Genomic DNA, 25,575 nt, shown 5'->3' with positions numbered 1-25,575 from the left:
TGGAGCCAGTGGCTTCTTCTTCCAGCAGAAGGGTTGAAGTGGAAGGATGTCCGGTAAGTCTTCCCTGACCTAGGGTTCTGGGTGACTTTCCTGAACTCACCCAATTTCCTAAACCTCATTTTCCTTCACCCCTCTTCCTACCTCTTTATCCTACTGCTAGAAGATGGCGACACTGGCTCTGGAAGCTTGCAAATTCAAACACCTTCATATGTTTACTCTCCCGCCACTGCTTGGTGAGCAGATTTTTTTTTATTTTTCCAAATGGTTCAAATGGCTCTGAGCACTATGGGACTTAACATCTATGGTCATCAGTCCCCTAGAATTTAGAACTACTTAAACCTAACTAACCTAAGGACATCACATACATCCATGCTCGAGGCAGGATTCGAACCTGTGGCTGTAGCAGGCACGTGGTTCCAGACTGAAGCGCCTAGAACTGCACGGCCACACTGGCCGGCTTATTTTTCCAGTTACATTAAAATATAATGAAAAGGTCTAATTGCTTCTCAGCATAAAGCAGACATGTTGAGTTACAGACAGGCACACAGAAAAGACTGTTTATTTATTTATTTATTTATTTATTGTTCCGTGGGACCAAATTAAGGAGAAGTCTCCATGGTCATGGAACGAGTCAATACATGAAATTATAACACGATATTAGAAACAGATAAAATGAAATATAAGAAACATATTCAGGCGACAATTCGTAAGTTTAAATAAAGAAAATCAACAATGTAACACTGGAATTTGCTTAATTTTTGAGCTCTTCCAGGAGCTCCTCGACAGAACAGAAGGAGTGGGCCATGAGGAAACTCTTCAGTTTAGACTTAAAAGAGTTTGGGCTACTGCTAAGATTTTTGAGTTCTTGTGGTAGCTTATTGAAAATGGATGCAGCACAATACTGCACTCCTTTCTGCACAAGAGTCAAGGAAATGCATTCCACATGCAGATTGGATTTCTGCCTAGCATTAACTGAGTGAAAGCTGCTAACTCTTGGGAATAGGCTAATATTGCAAACAACAAACGACATTAAAGAAAATATATACTGTGAGGGCAATGTCAGAATTCCCAAACTATTGAATAGGGGTCGACAAGAGGTTCTCAAACTTACACGACATATAGCTCGAACAGCCCGTTTTTGAGCCAAAAGTACCCTCTTTGAATCAGAAGAATTACCCCAAAAAATAATACCATATGACGTAAGCGTATGAAAATATGCGAAGTAGACTACTTTTCGTGTTGAAGTGTCACTTATTTCAGATACTGTTCTAATGGTAAATAAAGCAGCATTTAGTTTCTGAACAAGATCCCGGACATGGGCTTTCCACAACAGCTTACTATCTATCCGAACGCCTAGGAACTTGAACTGTTCCGTCTCGCTTATAATATGCCCATTCTGTCTGATCAAAATATTGGTTCTTGTTGAATTGTGAGTTAGAAACTGTAAAAACTGAGTCTTACTGTGATTTAGCATCAAATTATTTTCCACAAGCCACGAACTTATTTCATGAACTACATTATTTGAAACTGTTTCAATATTACACACACGATCCTTCACTATCAAGCTAGTGTCATCAGCAAACAGAAATATTTTTTAATCACCTGTAATACTAGAAGGCACATCATTTATATAAATAAGAAACAGCAGTGGCCCCAGCACCGACCCTTGGGGAACGCCCCACTTAACAGTGCCCCATTGGGACTGAACATCACTACCACGCTCAATATTGCGGAGAATTACCTTCTGCTTTCTGTTCTTAAAGTAAGAGGCGAACCAATTGTAAGCTACTCCCCTTACTCCATAATGGTCCAACTTCTGCAGTAATATTTTGTGGTCAACACAGTCAAAAGCCTTCATTAGATCAAAGAAAACACCTAGTGTTCGTAACCTTTTATTTAATCTGTCCAAAACCTCACAAAGAAAAGAGAATATAGCATTTTCAGTTGTTAAACCATTTCTAAAACCAAACTGAACGTTTGACAGCAAATTATGTGAATTTAAATGCTCCAGTAACCTTGTATATACAACCTTCTCGATAACTTTAGCAAACACAGATGGCATAGAAATATGTATAAAATTGTCAACATTATCAATGTCTCCCTTTTAATGAAGTGGCTTCACTACCGAGTACTTTAATCGGTCAGGAAACTGACCACTCCTAAAGGAAAAGTTACAGATATGGCTAAGTACTGGGCTAACATACATGGAACAATACTTCAGTATTCTGCTAGATACCCCGTCATATCCATGAGGTTCTTGGTCTTTAGTGATTTAATTATTAACTCAATCTCCCTCTTGTCAGTATCATGGAGGAGCATTTCAGGTAACAGTCTCGGAACACTTTTTTCTAAGGGCGCTATATGATTCAGTGTTGGGACTAGGTTTCTATTTATTTCACCTGCTATATTCAGAAAGTGATTATTAAATACTGTACATATATGCGACTTATCAGTAACATGGACATTCCCACTACGCACTGATTCTATATTCTCGACCTGTGTCCGCAGCTCGTGGTCGTGCGGTAGAGTTCTCGCTTCCCACGCCCAGGTTACCGGGTTCGATTCCCGGCGGGGTCAAGGATTTTCTCTGCCTCGTGATGACTGGGTGTTGTGTGATGTCCTTAGGTTAGTTAGGTTTAAGTAGTTCTAAGTTCTAGGGGACTGATGACCATAGATGTTAAGTCCCATAGTGCTCAGAGCCATTTGAACAATTTTTCGAACCTCGACCTGTCTCTGCAGACCAGCCACTTCCTTTACGACTGACCATATGGTTTTAATTTTATCCTGAGACTTAGCTATTCTAGCTGCATACCACATACTTTTTGCCTTCCTAATAACATTTTTAAGCACCTTACAATACTGTTTGTAATGGGCTGCTGCATTTACATTTTGACTGTTTCTAACGTTTTGATATAATTGCCACTTTGTTCTACAAGATATTCTTATCCCTCTAGTCAGCCACCCAGGCTGCCTGTTTGTGCTAGTACCCTGTTTTGAATGTTCTAATGGAACGCAGCTTTCAAAGAGCACGAGAAAAGTCTTGAGAAAAGCATTATATTTATCGTCTACTGTATCAGAAAAGACTGTTACACATTGAGAATTTGGCAGAAGTCTCCTTCATAAAGGAAAAGGACAACACACACAATTCACACAATCAAGCACACTTAATGCACACAAAACCACTATCTCCAGCCACTCTGGCAGAATGCAAGTGTGTCAGATGGAATCAGCAATCTGGGGTGAGGCAGCAAAGGGGGATGGATAGCAGGCTACAGGCGGAAGGGGGGGGGGGGGGGAGATAGAAGTCAGCACTGCCTGGTAGAGAGTGCAGGGACGACATGGTCTCAGGACAAGGCTGGCAGGCACAACACCTTGAGGCTCTAGGGGAGGGAGGGAGAATGGGCAGCGAAAAAGGAGAGAAGCAGAGAAGGAGAAAAGACTGGTGGGTGCACTGGCAGAGAGCAGTGTATAATGAGGATGAGGGTATGTGAATTGGGAGGTGATACAATACGGGAGTTGAAACCATTGGGGAGAGAGTGTAGGGCAGTGGGCTGCTGTAGGTTGAGGCCAGGCTGATTTTGGGAGTAGATAATGTGTTGTAAGAATAACTCGCATCCATGCACTTCAGAAAAGCTGGTGGTGGAGGGGAGGATCCAGATAGTCCGGGTTGTGAAGTAGCCATTATAATCAGGCATGTTATGTTCAGCTGCATCTTGTGCCAAAGGCAGATCCACTTTGTTCTTGGCCACAGTTTGGCAGTGGCCATTGATCCTGGTGGACAGCCAGGTGGTAGTCAGCAGAGCTGGTGTGGCAGTTGAAGGTAGCAAAGAAGTTATAAATTTCACATTTAAGAAATTATTCATGGAGGACAGTCTTACAAACATAAACATACTGTTGTTTGATCATCACCAAACTATCATAGGGATGAAATAGTAGTAAGCACCTCAGGTACAGAGAAACAACTGAATGAGTGGAAAACAAATAATCTGCCAGGTCCAGATGTAATCCCGATTTAGTTTTACAAAAAGTTCTCTTAGTCATTGGCCCCTTACTTATCTTGCATTTATTGCAGATCTCTCACTCAGCACAAAGTCCCAAGCGACTGGAAAAAAGTGCACTGACTTTTTCTTATCAGAATTGCAAAAAACTGGATCCACAAAGTTACAGATCAATATCCTTAACATCGGTTTGTTGCAAAATTCTTGAACATATTCTCAATTTGAATATAGTAAATTTATTTGAGACCAAGAAGTTTATATCCACAAATCAGTATGGTTTCAGAAAGCATCAGCTGTGTGAAACTCAGCTTGCCCTTTTCTCACATTATGTAGTGTGAACAATGGATGAAGGGCAACAGGCAAAGTCCATATTTTCCAAAGTCATTTGACACGATACCCCACTACAGGCTGTGAATGAAGGTATGAGCATATGAAATATGTTCCTAGATATGTGAGCATCGTGAAGACTTCTTAAGCAACAGAGCCCAGTATGTTGTTATCAATGGTAAGTGATCATTAGAGACAAGCATATTGTCAGGAGCACCCCAGGGAAGTGTGATAGGGTTGCTATTCTTTTCTATATACATAAATAACCTGGTGCACGGGGAGGGCAGCAATCTGCAGCTGTTTGCTGATTCTGGTGTGGTGTACAGGAAGGTAACTGTTGAGTGACTGTAGGCTGTAGAAGGATACAAGATGATTTAGGCAAAATTTCTAGTTGGTGTGATGAATGGCAGCTGGCTGTAAATGTGAAAAAATTTAAGTTAATGCAGATATGTAGGAAAACCAAACCCTTAATGTTCAGATACTGCATTATTAGTCTCCTTCTGGATATAGCTGCATTGTCTAAAATCTGGGTGTAATGATGCAAAGCAGTATGAAATGGAATGAGCATGTGAGGATTGTGGTAGGGAGGATCAATGGTCGACTTCAGTTTATTGGCAGAATTTTAGGAAAGTGAGGTTCATCTGTACAGAAGGCCACATATAGGATCCTATTGCCACCTATTCTTGAGTAATGCTAGGGTGCTTGGGATCTGTGCCAGGACAGATTAAAGAATGACATCAATGCAATTCAGAGGTAGGCTGCAAGATTCATTACCAGTAAGTTCCAAAAACACGCTAGTATTACAGAGATGCTTTGGGAACTTAAATGGAAATCCCAGGAGGGAAGACAACATTCTTTTCAATCAACACTACTGAGAAAATTTAGAGCATTTGAAGCTGACTGCAGAACCATTCTATTACTGCCAACATATATTTCATATAAGGACCACAAAGATAAGATACAAGAAATTAGGGCTCAAATGGAAACATTTAGATAGTTATTTTTCCCTCAGTTTATGTGCAAGTGGAACAGGAAAGGAAAAGATTAGTAATGCTACAGGGTATCTTCTGCTGTGCTCTGTACAATGGCTTGTGGAGTATGTATGTACACATGACATGGCTCCTTTCACAGGTGGTCTGGCTTGTGATGCAGTATGATAAGCCTGTGACAGGAGTCTGGGCCACCTGTGGAAGCAGGCATGCCATATAGCAGTTCTGCTACAACTGTTGAACAGCTTTTTATATTGATATGACTACCAATTAACCATCCACCAGGATGAATGGTCATCAACAAACTGTTCTCGAGCACAAAGTGGACCACCCAGTGGCATGACATGCAGCTGAACATAATTTGCCTGATTACAATTGTTGCTTCATAACCCATACCACCTGGATCCTCACCTCCACCACTCTTCTCTGCTCCCAAAATCATCACTACCTCAACCTACGGTATAACCTACTATCCCAACACCCTCTACCCATCAGTTTACTCCCCTTCTATCATATCCCTTCCCAGTACATGCCCTCTCAACCTCATTATACACCACTCTCCACCAACACACCCACCAGTCTTCTCCCCTTCTCTGCTGCTCTCCTTTTCTGCTCCCTGCCCCCCTCCCTCCACAACAGCCTCAAGATGCTGGGCCTGGTAGCTTTGTCCTGAAACCATTTAGTCCTTGCACACTCCACCATGTAGTGCTGAATTCTCTACTCTCATCTGTACCCTTTAACCCCCCCCCCCCTTCACTACCCCCACCAGACAGCTGCTTCCATTCAACACACCTGTATTTTGCCCAGAGTGGCTGGACATAGCAGTCATGTGTGCATGAAGTGTGCTTACTTCTGTGAAAGTTGTGTTTTTTCCTTTTACTTTCTGAAGAATGTCTTTTTGTTGTGCCTGTCTGCAACTCAATGTGTCATTCTTATGGTGAGTAGAAATCTATCCTTTTCATAATATTCACAATATTGTTGATGTTCCAATGTGGACTTTACATTTTCTGTGCAGCCTGTCATTTATTAATGAAACATTTCCTGAGTGACTGAAATATTCTGAAGTTAAGTCTTTGGTTAATAAAGGAGATAAAGAAGTATCGACAAATTCCCACCCAATTTCAGTTTTGCCATCATTCTTGAAAATTTTAGAAAGTGTAATAGCCAACTGGCTTCTTAACTACCTGACAACAAATAATATATTGTTAGTGTCACAGTTCATATTTTTAAAGGGTTCTAAGAGTGCCATCTACACATACAGCAGTAATGTTCTTAATTTATCAGTCAAAAAATTACAGGCTACTGGAGTATTTTATGATCTGTCAAATGTATTTGACTGTGAGAATCACAATATCCTTTTATGTAAATTAGAATATTATGGTGTAACAGGAAATGCTGCAAATTGGTTCAACTCATGTATCTCTGGCATGAAACAAAGGATGTCAATGGGAAACAGAAGTGCATGAAACTAATAGGCACTATCCAGCTGCAACTAATTACATATGGTTTCCACAATGTTCCATCTTATCCCTTACTTTTTGTTGTATACAGGGTGTTACAAAAAGGTACGGCCAAACTTTCAGGAAACATTCCTCACACACAAAGAAAGAAAATATGTTATGTGGACATGTGTCCGGAAACGCTTACTTTCCATGTTAGAGCTCATTTTATTACTTCTCTTCAAATCACATTAATCATGGAATGGAAACACACAGCAACAGAACGTACCAGTGTGACTTCAAACACTTTGTTACAGGAAATGTTCAAAATGTCCTCCATTAGCGAGGATACATGCATCCACCCTCCATCGCATGGAATCCCTGATGCGCTGATGCAGCCCTGGAGGATGGTGTATTGTATCACAGCCATCCACAATACGAGCACAAAGAGTCTCTACATTTGGTACCGGGGTTGCGTAGGCAAGAGCTTTCAAATGCTCCCATAAATTAAAGTCAAGAGGGTTGAGGTCAGGAGTTGGAATTGGTCCGCCTCTACCAATCCATCGGTCAACGAATCTGTTGTTGAGAAGCGTACGAACACTTGGACTGAAATGTGCAGGAGCTCCATCGTGCATGAACCACATGTTGTGTTGTACTTGGGAAGGCACATGTTCTACAAGCACAGGTAGAGTATCCTGTATGAAATCATGATAACATGCTACATTGAGCGTAGGTGGAAGAACATGGGGCCCAATCAAGAGATCACCAACAATGCCTGCCCAAACGTTCACAGAAATGAGTCGCATGTCAACACAAGCAATGAAGTCAACATTACCTTCCTTCAATTGGGCCAACTGGCGGTGAATCGAGGAAGTACAGTACATACTGACGAAACTAAAATGAGCTCTAACATGGAAATTAAGCGTTTCCAGACACATGTCCACATAACATCTTTTATTTATTTGTGTGTGAGGAATGTTTCCTGAAAGTTTGGCTGTACCTTTTTGTAACACCCTGTATATCAATGACTTGTCATCTGTAACATTATGATATGCCAAGTTTGTTTTGTTTAAAAATGATACAAACATTGCAATAAATAGCAAACCAGATATAGTCTTAAAAAGAATTGTTAATGAAACTTTCGTGGACATTGATAAATGGTTCCTGGCCAATTCTTTGTCACTAAACTTTGAGAAAGTGCACTATATGCAGTTTAGCACTTGTATGAGGGTTTCCATCAGTATATGCCTACAATATGACAACAAGCAGATAGGATAAGTTGACACGGATAAATTCTTGGGTTTACAGCTTGCTAATAAATTCAGATAGGCGATTTCATAATCTCATTGGTGGCCATTACAGTCCTGCAATGTATCTTTCCTACTTTGACAATTTTGTTGAAAACGTATGTAAATGATACTACCTGAACTACCTGTCAGACCAGTAAGTATATGTATATAACTAACAAATAAAGATTCATAGGAAGAGTATGAAGAACTTGAATAAGCTAAGCTACTAAATGATAAAGAGTATTAAAAGCTTTAAGGAGAAACCAAATGTCCTAAACTGGAATAATGCTGTACATGGGATGCCATCTGAAGAACTTTTTTACTGTCAAAAGCAGTAGGTACCATGTCATAAAACAGAAGGGCCCTAAGGAACATGTAAGCTGCACAACTGAGGGGGTAGAAATTCTAATATCCACAGGTAAAAAAGAAGACCAAATGGAACATATAAAAGAAACTGAAACAAATTTTGATTTCCAAATATTTCATTAGGATGATCACTATGTATGAAGAAGCAGAGGAGATAGAAGTGTTACTTGCTGCTGAGTTACCAAATAGTTTCATATTGCTGGAGCATGTACTGGCTGAAAATGAAATAAAGATGTAGAATTTACATGGTTATAACAGAATGTCATATTTTTGCAGAACTAATCATAAAGGTGACAGGGTAGCATTGCATGTGGCTAGCAGTATAAGTGAGTCTGTTCAGTGGCCAATTACAAACTGTTCAGAAGTGTATTTTGAAGCAGCAACAACTTAAACAATTTTTCAGGGGGTAAATCTCAGTTTTTAAGGATACATCACTATACAATATATAGGATACAATATTCCATAACATAACTTGAAGTGTTATTTGATAAAGATATTAATGACTTCCAATACTTAATCATTGCTGGTGACCTAAATATAAAGACACTTAAACAGAGCAGCTTTACAAAACGGACACTGCATGTAAATAGCCCAACAAGGAGGAGTGAATCATCAAACACAATAATTTAAGATCACTTTACAAACAAACCTTTAACTAAACTGAATGTACACATAATTAACACAGTCATTTCAGAGCACCCTGCTCATCTCATCGTACCAGAAACGTTACCCAGATCAGAGGACTTGAAGGCTGTATATAACAATGATACGATGGTTTGGAAGAAAGCTGGAAATCTTTAATTTCAACCGGAAGTCACCACACAGATGTGTATGAAAGATATTGGAAATGTAATAATCAAACAGACTCTGAGATGTACAGACATAAGAGGAAAGAATATAGCAGAATGATAATGGAATCAAAATCCAGATACTATAAACATCAAATTGGAACTTCATTAAATATTTTAAGACATTCTGATTAAACAAATACAAACAGAAATGGATCAAATAAGGCAAAAAGTGGGAATATAGTACTTCCTGCACTGAGGAAATAACTAACTGACTCACATGAAGTGTGTCCCACTTTAAACAACTTTTATGTAAACATAGTTCAGAAATTGATGAAATAAAATTAAGCACTGGCTAAAAAGAGTACAGGTTTTGCACAAGTAACAAAATGTCTTTTTTTTTTTTTTTTTTTTTGATAAAATGAAACAGAAGTTACAAATACAATAAGATCACTGCAAAACAAAAATACAAGAGGGAACAGATGGAATATCTGAAAAAAGTACTAAAACACTACTCACAGATTTTAACAAAGCCACTCATGTTCCTAGTAAACTTGCTAATGGAGAAGTGTCTGCTCCTAATATGTCTCATAAAGATTAAAATAGCACTATTTTATAAGGGTAATGACAAAGAGAAAGACATATAATGATTAGACCCATCTCACTAAAAACTGTAGCAACAGCTATAAAAAATAGCGTTACAAAATTCACAGGGCAATAAAATATCATGTTTGAAAAAAAGGATGGATTTAGGAAAGAGAAGTCCACAAAAACAGCAGCAGAAAATTTCATGGCACATATAATCAGAAAATTAAAAGAAAATAAATAAGTTTGCAGTGCAGTCTTGGATCAATAAGAAACCATTCAAATTGTATGCCACACTATTACACTCTACGATTACATAAAGTGTGTAGACATGCAATAAGGGGAAAGTAGTCAGTCTAATAAAATTATTTGTAAAAAGAGAACAAAGTGTAGAATTAAAATGCAAGGTGACACTTTTTATTCTGATTTTCAAGTAGTAAAATACAGTATAGCACAAGGCTCAACACTCAGTCCAGTTCTGTTTTAGCTGTATGTGAGTGTTAATGGCAGCATCAGTAAAACAAACTGTAATCATATATGCAGATGATACACCCTCCATTGTAAACAGTAGCTCAAGAAATGGTTTACAAATAAGAACTCTCACTGACACAGAAACAATAAGTGAATATTTAAGTACAAACCATTTATAAATCCAAAAAGAAACTAACCTACATGAAAGTACTTCCAAAGATAATAACAAATGAAGACACACTAAATGTTAGGCTTAGGGATCCACTGATAACACAAATTGAGACCAAAAATTTTCTGGGGTTAACAGTAGACAGGTTTATGAGTTGCGAATATTATGTTCAAAGATCTATTAAAAAGTAAGCAGTAGTGTATTTTTAATGAAGAAAATGTCCCATATAATTTATGTAGATACTGTATTAAAGATGTGTTACTGACTAATTTATCAACATTTGCTATCTATATCTATATTTATTTCTTCATGGACACTGCAAATCACACTTAAGTGCCCAGCAAAGGATTCATTGAACCAACTTCACAATAATTCTCTGTTATTCCACTCTTGAGCAGTGCACAGAAAAAATGAACATCTATATCTTTTTATGTGAGCTTTGATTTCCCTTATTTTATTATGATGATCATTTCTCCCTATGTAGATTGTCATCAGCAAAATATTTTCACATTCGGTGGAGAAAGTTGGTGATTGAAACTTCATGAGAAGATCCCACTGCAATGAGAAATGCCTTGTTTTAACCATGTTCACCCCAACTCCTGTATCATGTCCATGACATTCTCTCCCCTATTTCTCAATAATACAAAATGTGCTGCCCTCCTTTGAACATACTTGATGTACTCCATTAATACTATCTATATTGTATTATAATACAGTGGGACTTTTTCAGCGATAGCCTAACATATGACCTCTTTCTTCAATTATCTTTTCTTTTTTTTAAGCTTCAGCACAAAAAAGGGAGGTTGGGGGGGGGGGTGGTGGGGGGTGGGGGTGGGGGGTAGACAGAGAGAAAACAATATTGGAAGGCTATCACCAAGTGCAAAATCAAATTCAAACAATTTAAAATCTTGAAACATCTGTTGTTCGACATAAGGTAAGTCATTTGTATTATTCTTGTTACCTCAAATATACATAGAGTAATACTGTTCTAGAATATCAAACAATGTGTTTTGGTCAACAAATATATATCATGAGTAACAATCTTTCCTTTTCATGATATTGTCACTGCTTCCATAAAGCACACAAAATACTGTATATCAGTTTGATTTCCAAATTATTTTGTATACAAGGATATCATTCCTCATTCTATTTCTTTGTGACAGCTTAGAATTAATTAATTTATATTATTTAAACCCATCTCTGTCCTGTTACGTTTGGCCTAATACAAAAATTCAGTTGAAAATGGTCTGCTGTAGTCACTTGATATTTTTGCAGATACTACAGCATCAAGATGCTTAGAATATATGTCTCAAAATTAGAACAACAAATGTGGGATCCTATTGTGATGACGCTGGGCACACTATCTGCTGTGGTTGGGAAAAATTGTCACTATATAAGCCTTCAGAAAAATGTATATAGTTTCTATATATTTTTTTCTTTTTCACTTCAAAATATTTGGTGTGATATCTTATAAGATGTAAAGTCAAAATGAGTAAGTGCAAAGTTTCTATCAATAACTACAGTTTGATGAAAATTCAGTTCCCCTCAGAGTGGCCACTTTACCCCCATCTTCCCCTACTAAACCAATGTCCACATACTGTGTCAGTGAGACAGGTCATTTTTTGTGTTTGATCAACACTCACAGATTGCAGCAGAAAGTGAAATTGTATGCCTATAAATAGTCATTTAAATTATTAATAAAGTTCTGTTTTGTCTGTGTTTTCATTCATTATGTGTGTGTCTATTGTAATATGTTACAATTGATCAAACTGTATTTTACCCTGAAATTGTAAATTGTAAATATATATTGATGTATCCAATATTGCTCCGAACAACAATAAAAGAATGAATGAATAACTTGAAAAAAAAAAGTGCTTCCAAAAATATAGAGGATGCCTTCAATAAATTTATCAGCACTCTCTTAGAAATGCCTCCTGTCATATAATTATAAATTATAGTACAAGTACGGTAAGTAGACATGAACACAGAACTTTATGTATTTGGTTTGTACCTTATTATCAGAAATTGATATTGTTATTTATTATCTGTCATAATTAAGCTGGGAGTGGACAGTAGATAAAGCAGCTTATATTGGCCTCAAAAGGCAATACACATGAAAACTTAGATTATCCATAGGTAATTATGCTACATTTAAAACTCCCATAATAAGTATATGACTGCATGGACAATCATTAAGCTGTATTAGGTAGATATAAGAACTGTGAAAAACCTACAAACAATGTTAATTATAACCCAGATGATCTTAATCTTTTGTTTGTTATTTCTGTAAGGCCCAGTTCCCCAACTCCTATAAATAAGAAGTCCAAAAATTTGCAAAAATACAGAAAATTTTACCTGGAAAGAAGTATAAGTATACATTATCATTAAGAGACTGGATTTTGTTAATTGTCAATTTATAGAATGTGTGCGAAAAGACAGTGTTTATTTCCCTGTCTACAAAGTGCGCCAGGCGCTGTATTAAAAATTATTTTGCAGTTTTTCTGGTCCCAGTATTTCCAAATAATTGAATACTACACACAATAGCAAATATGCATGCATTTGTCAAATAATAATATCATAACTAAGTGTCTACATGATTTAAGGTCCAGATGTCAACAGTCAGTGCTGTTTTATGCAAACCTATTCTGAATTATAGATATCTGCTGAAGACACACTGGTTGATCCACATAAAACATATGATTCTGTAAACAATAAAATTTACTGGAAAAACCATGATGCATTAGAGACTTGGAGATCTCTCTTCTATTTAATTATATCTCTGTAACTTGAAACAGTCTGTAAACTACAATTTAGGGTTTCTAAATAATACTCAAGGTGTTCCCCAAAGATCAGGGCCACTGTTGTTTATAAAATTACAGTGACTATGGGAGTGTGCATTTGGGTGTCTGTGTGTGTGGGTGGGTGTACTATTGCTGGAAAAGGAGCTACTGCCCAAAAGCTAGTGTGAATGCTGTTTCCTGTTATGTGTTACTGTGTTATGTGTTAATGTGCTCCACTCATTGATCCCTTATCTTACACATTTATAACACCCAGTAACACGCCACGTAAACAGTGGTTTATGCGGATGAGACAGTTTTCATAAATTCTGGAACATATGTCAACAAAATGAAATTGCGAAATTAAGAGTAGCTGAAGTTATCAAATATCTGGTTCATCTGAATTCATTTTTCAAACACAGATTCAGAAGCCCACTTCTACTGATGAAAATGAAACAAAATTTCACATGGTGAGGGCCTCCTGGCAGGCAGAACTTGATTGCCTGGTGCAAGTCTTTTGAGGTGATGCCACTTCAGCGACTTGCACACTGATCAGGATGAAATGATGATGATGAAGACAACACAAACACCCAGTCCCTAAGTGGAGACAGTCTCCAACCCAGATGGGAATCAAACCTGGGCCCCCTGGCATGGAAACTTCAACCGATGGGCCTAGTGGCATGTGATGAAAGGAAATATTTCTGTAATTGTGACTATTTGAAAATAGTATGAAAATTACTTACTGTTTAGTTTTTCCCAATCTATGGTGGCCACATGATCACAAAACTGATTAATTGTTTCCTCAACAGTGGCAGTACAGCATGACAGTCTTGTGCAGTATTTGGTGTATGGCACAGGTGAGTATAACAGTTGTTGTCTTGCACATAATGTCATCATTTGTGTAATTTGTTTGTGACTGCAGTTCAAGTGTCTTTGTTAATAGAGTAAATTTGAAAATTTACCAATAAATAGCTCACTGCACAACACTCAAAAACAATTTTTGCACATCAAATGAAAATTAAAACAACTGCTGCTGTCTTTCTTGCATTTAATTTATTCATGCAACCAGTATCACTGTCCCATTAGACCGATGACTCAGTTGATGAATGAAGTGACAGTGTCATGTAAACCAGTGATCTACGGACAAGAGTTATTTCATATTGGCTCATGTTATGACTGCACATGAGTCTGGACTCCCCCAGTTTACAGTTGTCAAGGGTCTGAAGATGATGTAATCAAACACTGAAACTGGTTACATAAATAAATAAAATGCAAAAAAGACAGCAGCAGGTGTTTTCATTTTCATTTTGCCCTGAACAGTCAAAGTCCATGTAACCATCTGCAGGGTGGATCAAATAAAAATAAAAGTGGCCCAGAGAACAAAGTTCCAGGATATGAAGAAACATAGCAGAGGAAAGGAAATACACTACTAACTTGACTATACCAGATGCTGAATGTGACAACCATTCATCTCTTGACACTTCTCGGCCCTAGTCACGAAGTTGCTGAGGGCGGACTTCTAGAATTGCTGCAGTCTCATCTGAAATGTTTCGCTGTAGTTCTTGAAGACTATGAGGTTTGTAGTAATACACCTTAGACTTGAGGGCTCCTCACACAAAGTAATTGCACACTGAAAGATTAGGTGACCTGGGTGGCCAGCTAAGGCAATAAACAGACTGACCTCTGCTCTCCGCTTTGCACCGACCCACTCACACTGACACAGCCCATATTATGCTCTGATCTGGTGTGGATCACATGGTGGGAATACACATGATGTGCACATCAACAGGTGTGGTTACCCTGTACTAGAAGAATGGATATACAAAGATTTGTGCATATTGTCCTTATGACTACACTGGCATCCCTGCCTTCCGCAAGGAAAACCAAATCTACAATGGCCCCAAAATGCAGTAAATTTCAACCTAATTAGCCTGATGTGGTTTGACCTTTTCTGCTCTCTTCAAGGTCTTATGTGAATTTTCCTCAGCACATAGTTCCAGTTTCAGAAGAGATGTATATTGTAGATTTCTGCTGACAGAAAGAAGTGCTGAACTGCGTTATGAAAGATACAAAACATAACTGGAAACATTTCTTGAGTGATGTGCATCCACTGAATGATGAATCACAACTATAAAACTCCTTAAAGGTGTATATGCTGTTTGTGGTAATCATGTTAAAACATATACTTCCATTATATTTATAACTATTGTAGTTAATACAAAATATTTTGCCCCAATAAATATACTTCCAATATTATGGAAATTAGTATTCTTATATTAGATATCTCTTACAAAACTGCTTCTTTTCTGAGTAATTCTGTGCACAATACTTCAAAAGTTGCTTATAACATTATTGCTACATTACCTGAGAACATTGGCCTCCATTATTTACTGGTGTGATAACTTTCCTCTGATGGTAAGTAGTTGTATTTTCCACAGCCATTGGTAGACATTCATCTTCAGATGATCCCTGGATGCAGAAGGCACATACAAATTGTTATGTATATTTTTACAGTTAAGAGTTAGATTTCATCATATTGAAATATGACAGGGCAGTTGTTGTAAATTTTCCTGACTGTCCTCTCAGTTTTGTACAACACAATGTCACTGTATAATACTATTTGGGCACTATGTTTTGATGTAACTTATGTTTTGGGAAAAGTTGAGCAAGCAAAGTAGGACTGTAGAGTCAAAATCTAGAGTGTTTATTATTTACAATAGGGTAATAAATTTTCTTGTCTGTAAATTATTAATGTGAGACACATAAAGAAAGAGTGGCTTTCTAATCAGTTTCACCAATTTTTATCCATTGAAAGGGCCTCTAATGATAAAACTATCTCCTACACAGCAGAACAGCAGATGACATGCCATTAGTAACACATGCATTGTATCCATATTTAATAATATAAGACTGTAGCAATCTGTACAAGAGATATGGGTCTGAAATCAGTCTTGATTTGAATGAAAAAGCAAATTTTATGAAATAATTACTGATGCCACTTTGTCACACATTATTGACACTGTCACAGAAGCTCATCAAACTGAGTGCAATTATAAATTCCCTTGAAGCTTATATGCTACAAGAGGCTTCACCTCAGTTTTTCAGCACTGCCTAATGTTTTCTATGAAAACTACATTTATTTTGTCAATTCCAGCTATTTTCAAACTTTCCAGAATATCAAATGGTGGTTCTCACAAATGCATGTGAAACCTATGAAAAAAGAGTCTCATGGTTACAAAACATGAGGAGGATGGAAGTACAAATCATCACAATTACATATTCAACCAAAGAAATTATTGACATAGTTTGCTGTTAAATAAGGTAGTAATTCTAAAAGCTTCTTTTCAGATGGGCCTGCAGCATGCACTAGAGCAGTGATTGAAATATTAAATAGTTTCCCATTTTCTGCTGTGTGAGGTAATGAAATCATTGTGCAGTGAAAATGGAAAAAAATTTTAATATGTTAAATAAGAGTTAGTGCAACAGAACAGAACTTATGAAACTCGGTGGTCATGTGGGCCTATTTCTCCAGTCTCTCTCTTTCCTCACATATTTCCCAGTGTGTCTTTGTGGTTCATAATTGTAATCATTATATACTCCACTTTCTGTCATACTACTAAACTGAAATGTTGTATCTCAATGATACATGGCTCTTGAATATGAATATAAAATGTGCCAGTGGCCTGTAATCCAACAATGAATGATTTCGGCACTGTTGTCTGTAATCAACACTGATCAAACTGCACTGCGGAATTAAAAAAGAAAAGTGACATCATGTCCCGCATCAAGGTGCACAGCATCAAACATCAGTTAGTAAGAAGCCATGATGTGAATCAGAATTATGTTCAAACTACAAATTCTGCAGATGTCCTCCAGAGACTGGAATGAAATTTGTATCTTAAGAAAATCCATAAGATCAGTGAAAAGCAGGCCAAGAAAACTTTAATGCAGTTCTCAGAACACATAGCTACATTATTTTTTTAATTCTTAGAAGCCACAGTCTTGTAGAATCATGAAAATGATATTACTTTCACCATTTAACTATTATTTATTTCCTTCTGGATACACTATTGCAATTCCTGCTTTGTAGCCCTTGTGAAGTGATTCATCATTGTCCTTTCAAATTTAGTTACATTTCATGCCATAGTACAGGTCAAGAACACCATATTCATTATTTGAACATACAATGATTGTAATAATGACGCCACATTAGAAAGCTAAGGCATTTGAAAACAAGCAGGAGAGTGGATATAATACACCCATGCAACAGGAAACAGAATGCATCAATTGGGAACACATACCAGTCATAAACCAAAGCCATCCAAAACAGAGTGTCGTAAGGTTTTGTATTTTGGACATTGCTGTTTAATCTGTTTATAAACAACAAAGGTGCACAAGAGAAAGAGAAGAAAATGCTGTGCGCAGGTGACATGACAATATTGAATAGTAACCAAAATGTGGAACAACTTGAGGAAACAACATATATCTATGTATTTGTGTTCAATATTAGTGAGAGAGGTCTGAGCATATAGAGTTAGAGATAGATCAAATAAGGCTGGAAGGAACAGAATCAATTACATTCTTAGGTATCACTGTGGGCAGTGGGTTGAAATGGGAACAGCAAATTAATTCTGTCTGTAAGAAACACAGCTCCATCATAAGCAGGTATCCCAATACATCAACAAACAGCTTCCATGCACAATATGCCATGGGCTCTTTGAAATACAGGGTTATTCTAAATGATGGACCCATTTTCAAAACTTTGTATTTATTCAAATACAAATACAAAATGAGAAAGCCCTATACCAATGAAAAAAGGAATTTTCAAAGTTTCCTTTCATAATGTTTGATATCAATATAAGAAATTTAATAATTTGTAATTCACTAGGTTTAATAATTATTTAAAATTTAGAAATGTCATAAATGTTATAAATGTTCAATGTGGCCACCGTTGGCTGCATGGCAAACATTGATGTGGTAGGCAAACTTGTCCCACACAAGTGAAAGGGTATCTGCTGTTATTGAGAGCATCGCAGCAGTAATCTGGTTCTACAGAGCATTCAGAGTAGTTGCTAGAGGCAGGATGTAAACAGCTTCCTTCACATAACCCAATAAGAAAAAGTCATAGGGTCAGAGGTCAGGAGATCTTGGTGGTCAGAAGTGTAAAGCCAGGTCCTCAAGTCCCCTGCGACCGATCCACTGCTGAGGAAGGGAGTCATTCAGAAGGCCTCGTACATAACAGTGCCAATGGAGTGGAGCTCCATTCTGTTGGAAAATGAAGTCCTGGGAATCTTACATAAATTGAGGGAGCAGCCACTGTTCCAACATGTCCAGGTATGTGATTTGTTACAGTTCTTTCCACAGAGGAAAATGGTCCATAAACCTTTGTACGGGATACGGTACAGAACATGTTGATCTTCAGTGAGTCTTTTCATGTTGCAATGGTAAATGTGGATTTTACAAACCTCATATGTGATCGTTGTGTCTGTTGACTTTTCTACTAAGGTGGAAAGTTGCTACATCGCTAAAAATTACATGTTGTAGAAATGCGTCATCCTCCATCTTTGCTAGCATATAACCACAAAATGCAAGACACTTCTCTTTGTCATTGGGGTTTGGAGCATACACAACTATAGGCCTGTGTCACTCCTATCAGGTTTTTCAAAAATCATTGAAAAACTAGTTCTGCTACAACTAACTGATTTCTTTAACAAAAAAAAAAAAAATGATTTCAGGATGTCAGCATGGCTTCAGGCCTCAGTGGAGTACTGAAACAGCCACTTTTAGCCTCATAAATCGTATTTTAAATTCAGTGGATACTCACAAAAATGTTACAGGGATTTTCCTGGATTTAACAAAAGCATTTGACCTAATAGACCATGAAATTCTCCTAAGAAAGTTAGAGTGGTATGGTGTAAGAGGCCTGCCACAGGAGTGGCTGAAATCCTACCTAGAAAATCGCTCTCAGATAACAGAGGTAAAACACATGGGAAAAAACAAACTCCAAGCTTATCAATCGAAACCTTCCACATTAACCCATGGTGTACCACAAGGCTCAATTTTAGGTCCCTTTCTCTTCTTAATTTTCATAAACGACTTCCCACTAGACGTTCAACACTCCGAACCAGTGCTATTTGCAGATGACACAAGCATATTAATTGAAGGTGAAAATGAAATGCCTCTAAGTTTAAATGCTAAAGTCACAAGTGAAAATGTCTCAGAGTGGTTTATGAGGAATAAATTACTGATAAACCCTCAAAAAACCGTCGTCTTACACTTCCATACACAACAAAATAAAAACCCATTAAAACCAAACATGTCAATGGAAAACCAAAGAATTAACAGTGTCACAGAAGCAAAATTTCTTGGCATCTACTTACAAGACAATCTTAAATGGAATTCCCACATCACTTCATTAAATTCTAAACTATCCAAAATGACTTATGCGATGAGGATTATATGGAACAACACAAGTCCTGAAACAGTTAGAGCAGTGTATTACGCTTGCATACACTCCCTATTAAGATATGGCATCATATTCTGGGGAAATTCTCCTCATTGCATAACCACATTCCGGAAACAAAGAAAGATTGTGAGGGTAATGAAAAATGCCAACAGCCGAAAATCATGCAAACCATTCTTTAAAGAACTGGGGATTCTACCCCTACCATGTATCTATATACTAGAAGTTGTAATGTTCCTAAAAAAAAACATGCTAAAAAATGGAAATGTATTTATTCAAAATAAATCTGTACATGAACACCATACAAGGGCAAATAGTGACATACACAGACATCATTGTTATACCACACTGTGCAAGAAAGGTGTATATCACTCAGGTTCACATTTGTTTAGTAAGCTGCCAAGTAACCTAAAGGCCATAAACAAAATCCATAGCTTTAAAAAATCTGTAACATCATATCTCTTGGAAAACTGTTTTTACTCAGTAACACAGTATCTTGAAAAATAAGTTGGTTGTAACAATATAAAAATGTAATGTAACAATATAGCAATATAAAAATGTAACAATTTATAAATGTAATGTATAAACCAATGTAACAGTATATTAATGTAATATCATTTTGTCCATCACCGAAGGTATGGTATATGTACCACAAAGATTCATGACGTAAATAAATAAATAAATAAATAAAATAAATAAAAGTTGTAATTGGTAGGGTTTGTACAGCAAATGCCATATCAGAACTTTCCACACAGTTGGTTGGAGTATTCCTAGTTCTTGACTGGCTTCATTGGTAGACTTACTGTGACTGCGCAGAAAACTTTCTTGAATCCACCAGACATAATCCTCTGAATCACATGGTCAGCCTGTGATTTTTCCTTTGCACACACTCCCAGACTGTTTAAATTCCTTAAACCAATGGCTAATGCTTTTGCAAGTTGGTGGTAGGATACTGAAATTGGTACAAAATGCCTGCTGCCTTGCAATTTGCCATTCACTTTTCATGAACTCAAGAATGCAGATAACCTTGTGCTCCACACTTGATGTCTCACTCACAGCTGACAGTGAAATGGAATGATGGCCCTATTGCTGGGCAAACTCTACTGGCTGCTTCTGAAACCATCACCGCCAGCACACCACCGCATGGCAAAAACTTTGAAACTTCCTCTTTAGGTTGTTCATTTTGGATTTCTACATGAATACATATGAATTTTTGAAAATGGGTCCATCATTTAGAATAACTCTGTATGTCTGCAGTATGGAATGACAGTGAAGGAAACTCAACATTCAGGAAACAAAAAATGTGTTCACAATGGGATGAAAAACAGTACACAGTTAGGATCATTTTAAGGAGAAGGACTTCTGAAACAAGTCAATTATTATCCACAAAGTAGTTATAAAATTTTATTGTAATCAAATAGGAAACTTACAAGAACATCATTTTTCGACATAGTCTCCTTGTGTTTCAACAAACTTGGTCCATCGTTGTACAGTGTTCCTGATGCCCTCATAAAAGAAGGTCCTCTGTTGAGCTGCGAGACAGGAATGCACTGCATATTTCACTGGTTAGTCTGAGGCAAATTGATGGCCCCTTAATTCTCTGTTTGAGTGGACCAAACAAATGATAGTCAGAATGGGCAAGATCGGGACTATGTGGAGGAGGATCCACTACTTCAAATTTGAGTTTCTGGAGCGTTTCAGTACTGTCAGCATCAACATGCAGGGAGGCATTGTCGTGCAACCACACAACACCTTTTGACAGCAATCCTTGGCATTTGCTTCGAATTGCAGGCTGGCAGTAAGCATCTCACTGTAATGTACACTGTTTATTGTTGTGCCCCTTTCCCCATAATCTTCCAGTACAGGACCTTGTGCATCCCAAAAAATTGTAAGCATCAGTTTTCCTGCAGACAGTTGGGTCTTGAACTTTTTCTTGCATGGCAAATTTGGATGTTTCCATTCCATACTCCGCGTTTACTCTTCAGCTAGTAATTATGGATCCATGTTTTGTCACCAGTAATGATCCTGTCTAAGAAGTGGTCCCCTTCAGTACCATAGCGATCCAAATGTTTTTTGCAGATGTCCAAGTGCATTTGTTTATGAAACTGTGTGAGTTATTTTGGGGCTCATCGTGCATAACCTTTATGAAACCCAAGTCTGTTGTGGATATTACCTATGCAGAACTGTGACTAATCTGCAGACAATGTACCACTTCATCAATAGTTAATAGTCTGTCTAAGAGGATCATTTCACGTGAACGTTCAATGGTTTCTTCATTTGTGTCGGTAAACAGGCTCCTTCATTGTGCATAACACTTGTGCGGCCATTTCGCAATTTTTCAATCCATTCCTAGAGACTCCATTGTGGCAAAACACTGTATCCATACTGTACCAAAAGTCTCCAATAAATTTCGGCCCTGATACACCTTCCGACCACAAAAAATGGATCACTGAACGTTGCTCTTCTTTGGTGCAAATTGACAGCAGAGCAGCCATGATTAACAGCATGGCAGTGATAACAAAACTAACCTAGCACCTTGAAAATTGCAAAGATATAACAACAAATGAACACAGCATGTGTCATCAACATGAGGTGACAGTACTACCAAAATAAACAAAAATATATCTAAATTTCAGATAATAATTGACTTACCCTTGTATATACCAAAAAAACACAAAAGATAGTTCAGAGTGGATTACAAATGCTAGTTTACACACCCACAAGACACAAAGGAAGAACAAGGTATGAAGATTATCCTTCTGACAGACAATACTTGATAAAGGACTTCAGTACTTTGGTATCAAGCTACTAAGGAGTCTGTCCAAAAATGCACATAGTACTATATATCACACTTACTTTGAAAAGAAACTCATAAACTAACCATAAAAACTGAACTGAATTTTGTGTTATATGACCCTGTGGGATTACACTGTGTACAGTTTGAATGTGTGTAATATACACATCAAATACTTTCCATGCTGTATATTTCCTAAGAGGTAGCCATATTAATTACATTCTCTAATACCACTGATTGAAAAGAATTGGGCACACAAATTCAATTTAATAAGTACTTTTTAACATTGTAAAATTTCTTGTCCACCTAATAGTTTATGTGCATATATAATGATGGAACTCTAGAAGCAAGCCTTAAAAAGGAAAGTGAAGAACACAGTTTTGTTGTCTTTACAGTGATTCCCTACAAGGTATTAGAAAAATCAGTATAGCACATCGGGCCTTGCAGTCTGAGAATATGGATGTTGTAGAAAAATATGACTTCTTTGAAATGGTGCTCTCAGAAATAGCTAGCATCAGAATTTCATTAGACAAACTGCTTCACAGCACCTTCAGTAACACTAAAAAAGGACCAGTGAATATAAATTACCTAACAAGTGAATAAAAACAATAAGCCTCTTTGTGCACCATGTGGTATCTCACACACAAGCATATTTATGAGTGTAAAAGTAGCCATGATCACCCAGCATGCACTGTGAAGTGTTTAGCAGAAGGCACGCATAAGAAGCAAGGATATAGCTCACTGCTTGGCCTGCAAGTGACAGTATTTGTCATGAGGCTATCCAAAGTAATTTTCCAATATACATGTTTGTCAACATAAGAAGATAGGGCGTAACAGAGTTTGCCCAGAAACATGCAGTGTGGTTTGCAGGCCTCTTTACCCACTGTGGAAGTATGCAGCTCCCTAACGTACATTTTAAAACTGCAGTCACAACAGACAATGCATGAAGCACTATAGCTATGTAAGAACTAAGGATATCAGATAAAAGGTCTCATTGAGATGAAACAGATATGCCTATGCTAAACCTTGCAGCACAATATATATTTTTAATACATGCAAAGGACTTTGTCTCTTCTCTTATGTTGGATGTAGAGAAAACAAAAAATATTTCAATGTAGAGGAGTATATAAATATATTTATATTGTTGTAAATTACAAAAATTAATAACTTTTGTTGTATTTACTGCACAGAGCTTGGTAATGGCTCAAAAAGAAGCCTAATGCAAAACCAAAAGTAGAAAATCAATATTTTTTGGTGTAGTATATTTCCATAATTTCCATGTAATGTTATTAAAAATATTGTTAATGATAAATCAAAATAAGAAAACTAAGGCAATATGATAAGGTAGAGCTGTAGCTGAGTCAACTGAGATACCACAACCTATGGACACTCAATCTGATTCAAGAAAATTGGCAGTAAGCCAGATCAAAAAATGCAGTCACAGTTGTGTTCACCTAAAATAGTACCTAAAAGTAGCACCAGCTAGTGATTTATCCTTCCTCAATGTGTGATAATGTAAGAATTTTTCTCATACAAGTAATATCAAAAATAATAAAATGTCATATGCACAAACAGATGAACCAGTATTTCAGACAAATTAACCTATTTAGCTCCTAACAAAATGGTTTCAGACCTCATCTTACAAAGTCATAGAGAACATTTAGTAACTACAAACAGTCAAGACTCAGACTGCTTGCATGTTACAAAAGGCACAGGGTTCAATACTTGGTCCTTCCCTGTTCACAGTCTGTATTAATAATTTACTCTCCCTCTTGGTGCATGAGGCAGTGTCGTACACAGATGATACAACTTTAATTACACATTCTGATGGTCTAGAGGAGCTGTGACATAAAATAGCAGTGGATAGATGTACCAATTGGTTATGGACAAACTGTTCACTTTCTAATGATAAAGAAACTTAAGAAGCTGTTTACAATGTAAGTGTCTCCAATGAAGATTACAAAATAATTAAACTATTAGGTTTCTACAGAGATCAAAAATGCTGCTGGGTGAATTAAACAGAAAAAAATTTTGCTTTAAGCTGTCTTGAGAGACTTCTCTGTGGTACAAATTGAGCAATAATGTGAGCAAAATGCAACGTGTGTAAGCATATTTTGCATTTTTCCACTCCTTTCTTACCTATGGAATTCTTGTATTGGATAAATGCCCTGACTCAAAAATTGTTTTCGTGTGGCAAATTTAATATTATGACAGTTCCTAGCCTGTGTATGTACAGTTTTTCCTCAGTGTTAAAGGGAATTTAAATAAATTTAACCTTATTTCTTCTATAGTATATTTTTTTATAATATTACTTGAAAATACAGCTCTTCGTTTGCACAGGTAAAAAATTTTCAACTTTACCTAGGTTTCAACTGCTCTAAGGCAGTCTTCATCAAAAGTAAAAAAAATTACATTACCTATAACAGAGTTTTGGAATAATATAAAAATTATTAAATTAAACATATGTAATAAAATTACATAATAGCTAACTGCTACGGTACAGTAGACAAAGAAAGCATACTTACATAGAGTAAATAGTTATGAAATGGTTTAGAGCAACAGTGCTCATATTAAAGATAAAAATATATTTGTACATTATAAAATTTTACTAGGACTGCACAACTTGATTAAGACGCACCGCTAAGGGTTGCGTGTGCGGCCGGCACTGTAAGCAGCATCAGACTGACAGGCGCGCGTTCTGTCGATGTTAGCAAGTCGGCACCTTGTATCGCGCCATCTAGTATTGAATGCTTGTAATTTACAGTGACAACAGCTGTCAGAAGCATTGGAACAGGAGTGCACGTGATGTGCTGATTACATTATGTCAGATAGTATGTCAGATAGTACCTCAGATTTTTAAACAGACTTGGAAAAACCACCCATTCTGTTCTCTACAGTACATTTAAAATTATTTTAACAAAATAGTTTAATAAAAAAGAGCATACCACTCAGTAAAAGAGTGTCGAGGAAACAAATTTAATTGACAAAGTTCTGACCAAATACTACCACACTAGGGTGTAACACCAGTGGATACTAGAAAATACAAATACTCAGCATCAAAGGGTTTGTTAACAGGTTCCTTCATATATGATGTCGACATTATATGTAACTCTGCATTGT

The 25,575-nt window shown here is 37.0% G+C and overlaps 1 protein-coding gene across 1 annotated transcript in view; it reads right to left on the bottom strand.

The window, feature by feature from the left end:
• Positions 1-25,575, bottom strand: part of LOC126248502 (protein unc-79 homolog) — an 875,350-nt gene that overhangs the window by 359,770 nt on the left and 490,005 nt on the right. The window contains exon 32 of the mRNA XM_049949540.1: positions 15,563-15,667. Coding sequence (XP_049805497.1) covers positions 15,563-15,667 — 105 coding nt within the window. The remainder of the gene's footprint in view (positions 1-15,562; positions 15,668-25,575) is intronic.

This window comes from Schistocerca nitens, chromosome 3 (assembly GCF_023898315.1).
Source record: "Schistocerca nitens isolate TAMUIC-IGC-003100 chromosome 3, iqSchNite1.1, whole genome shotgun sequence".
In the NCBI taxonomy this organism is placed as follows: Eukaryota; Metazoa; Arthropoda; class Insecta; order Orthoptera; family Acrididae; genus Schistocerca; species Schistocerca nitens.
This window is presented reverse-complemented; position numbering and strand designations above follow the sequence as displayed.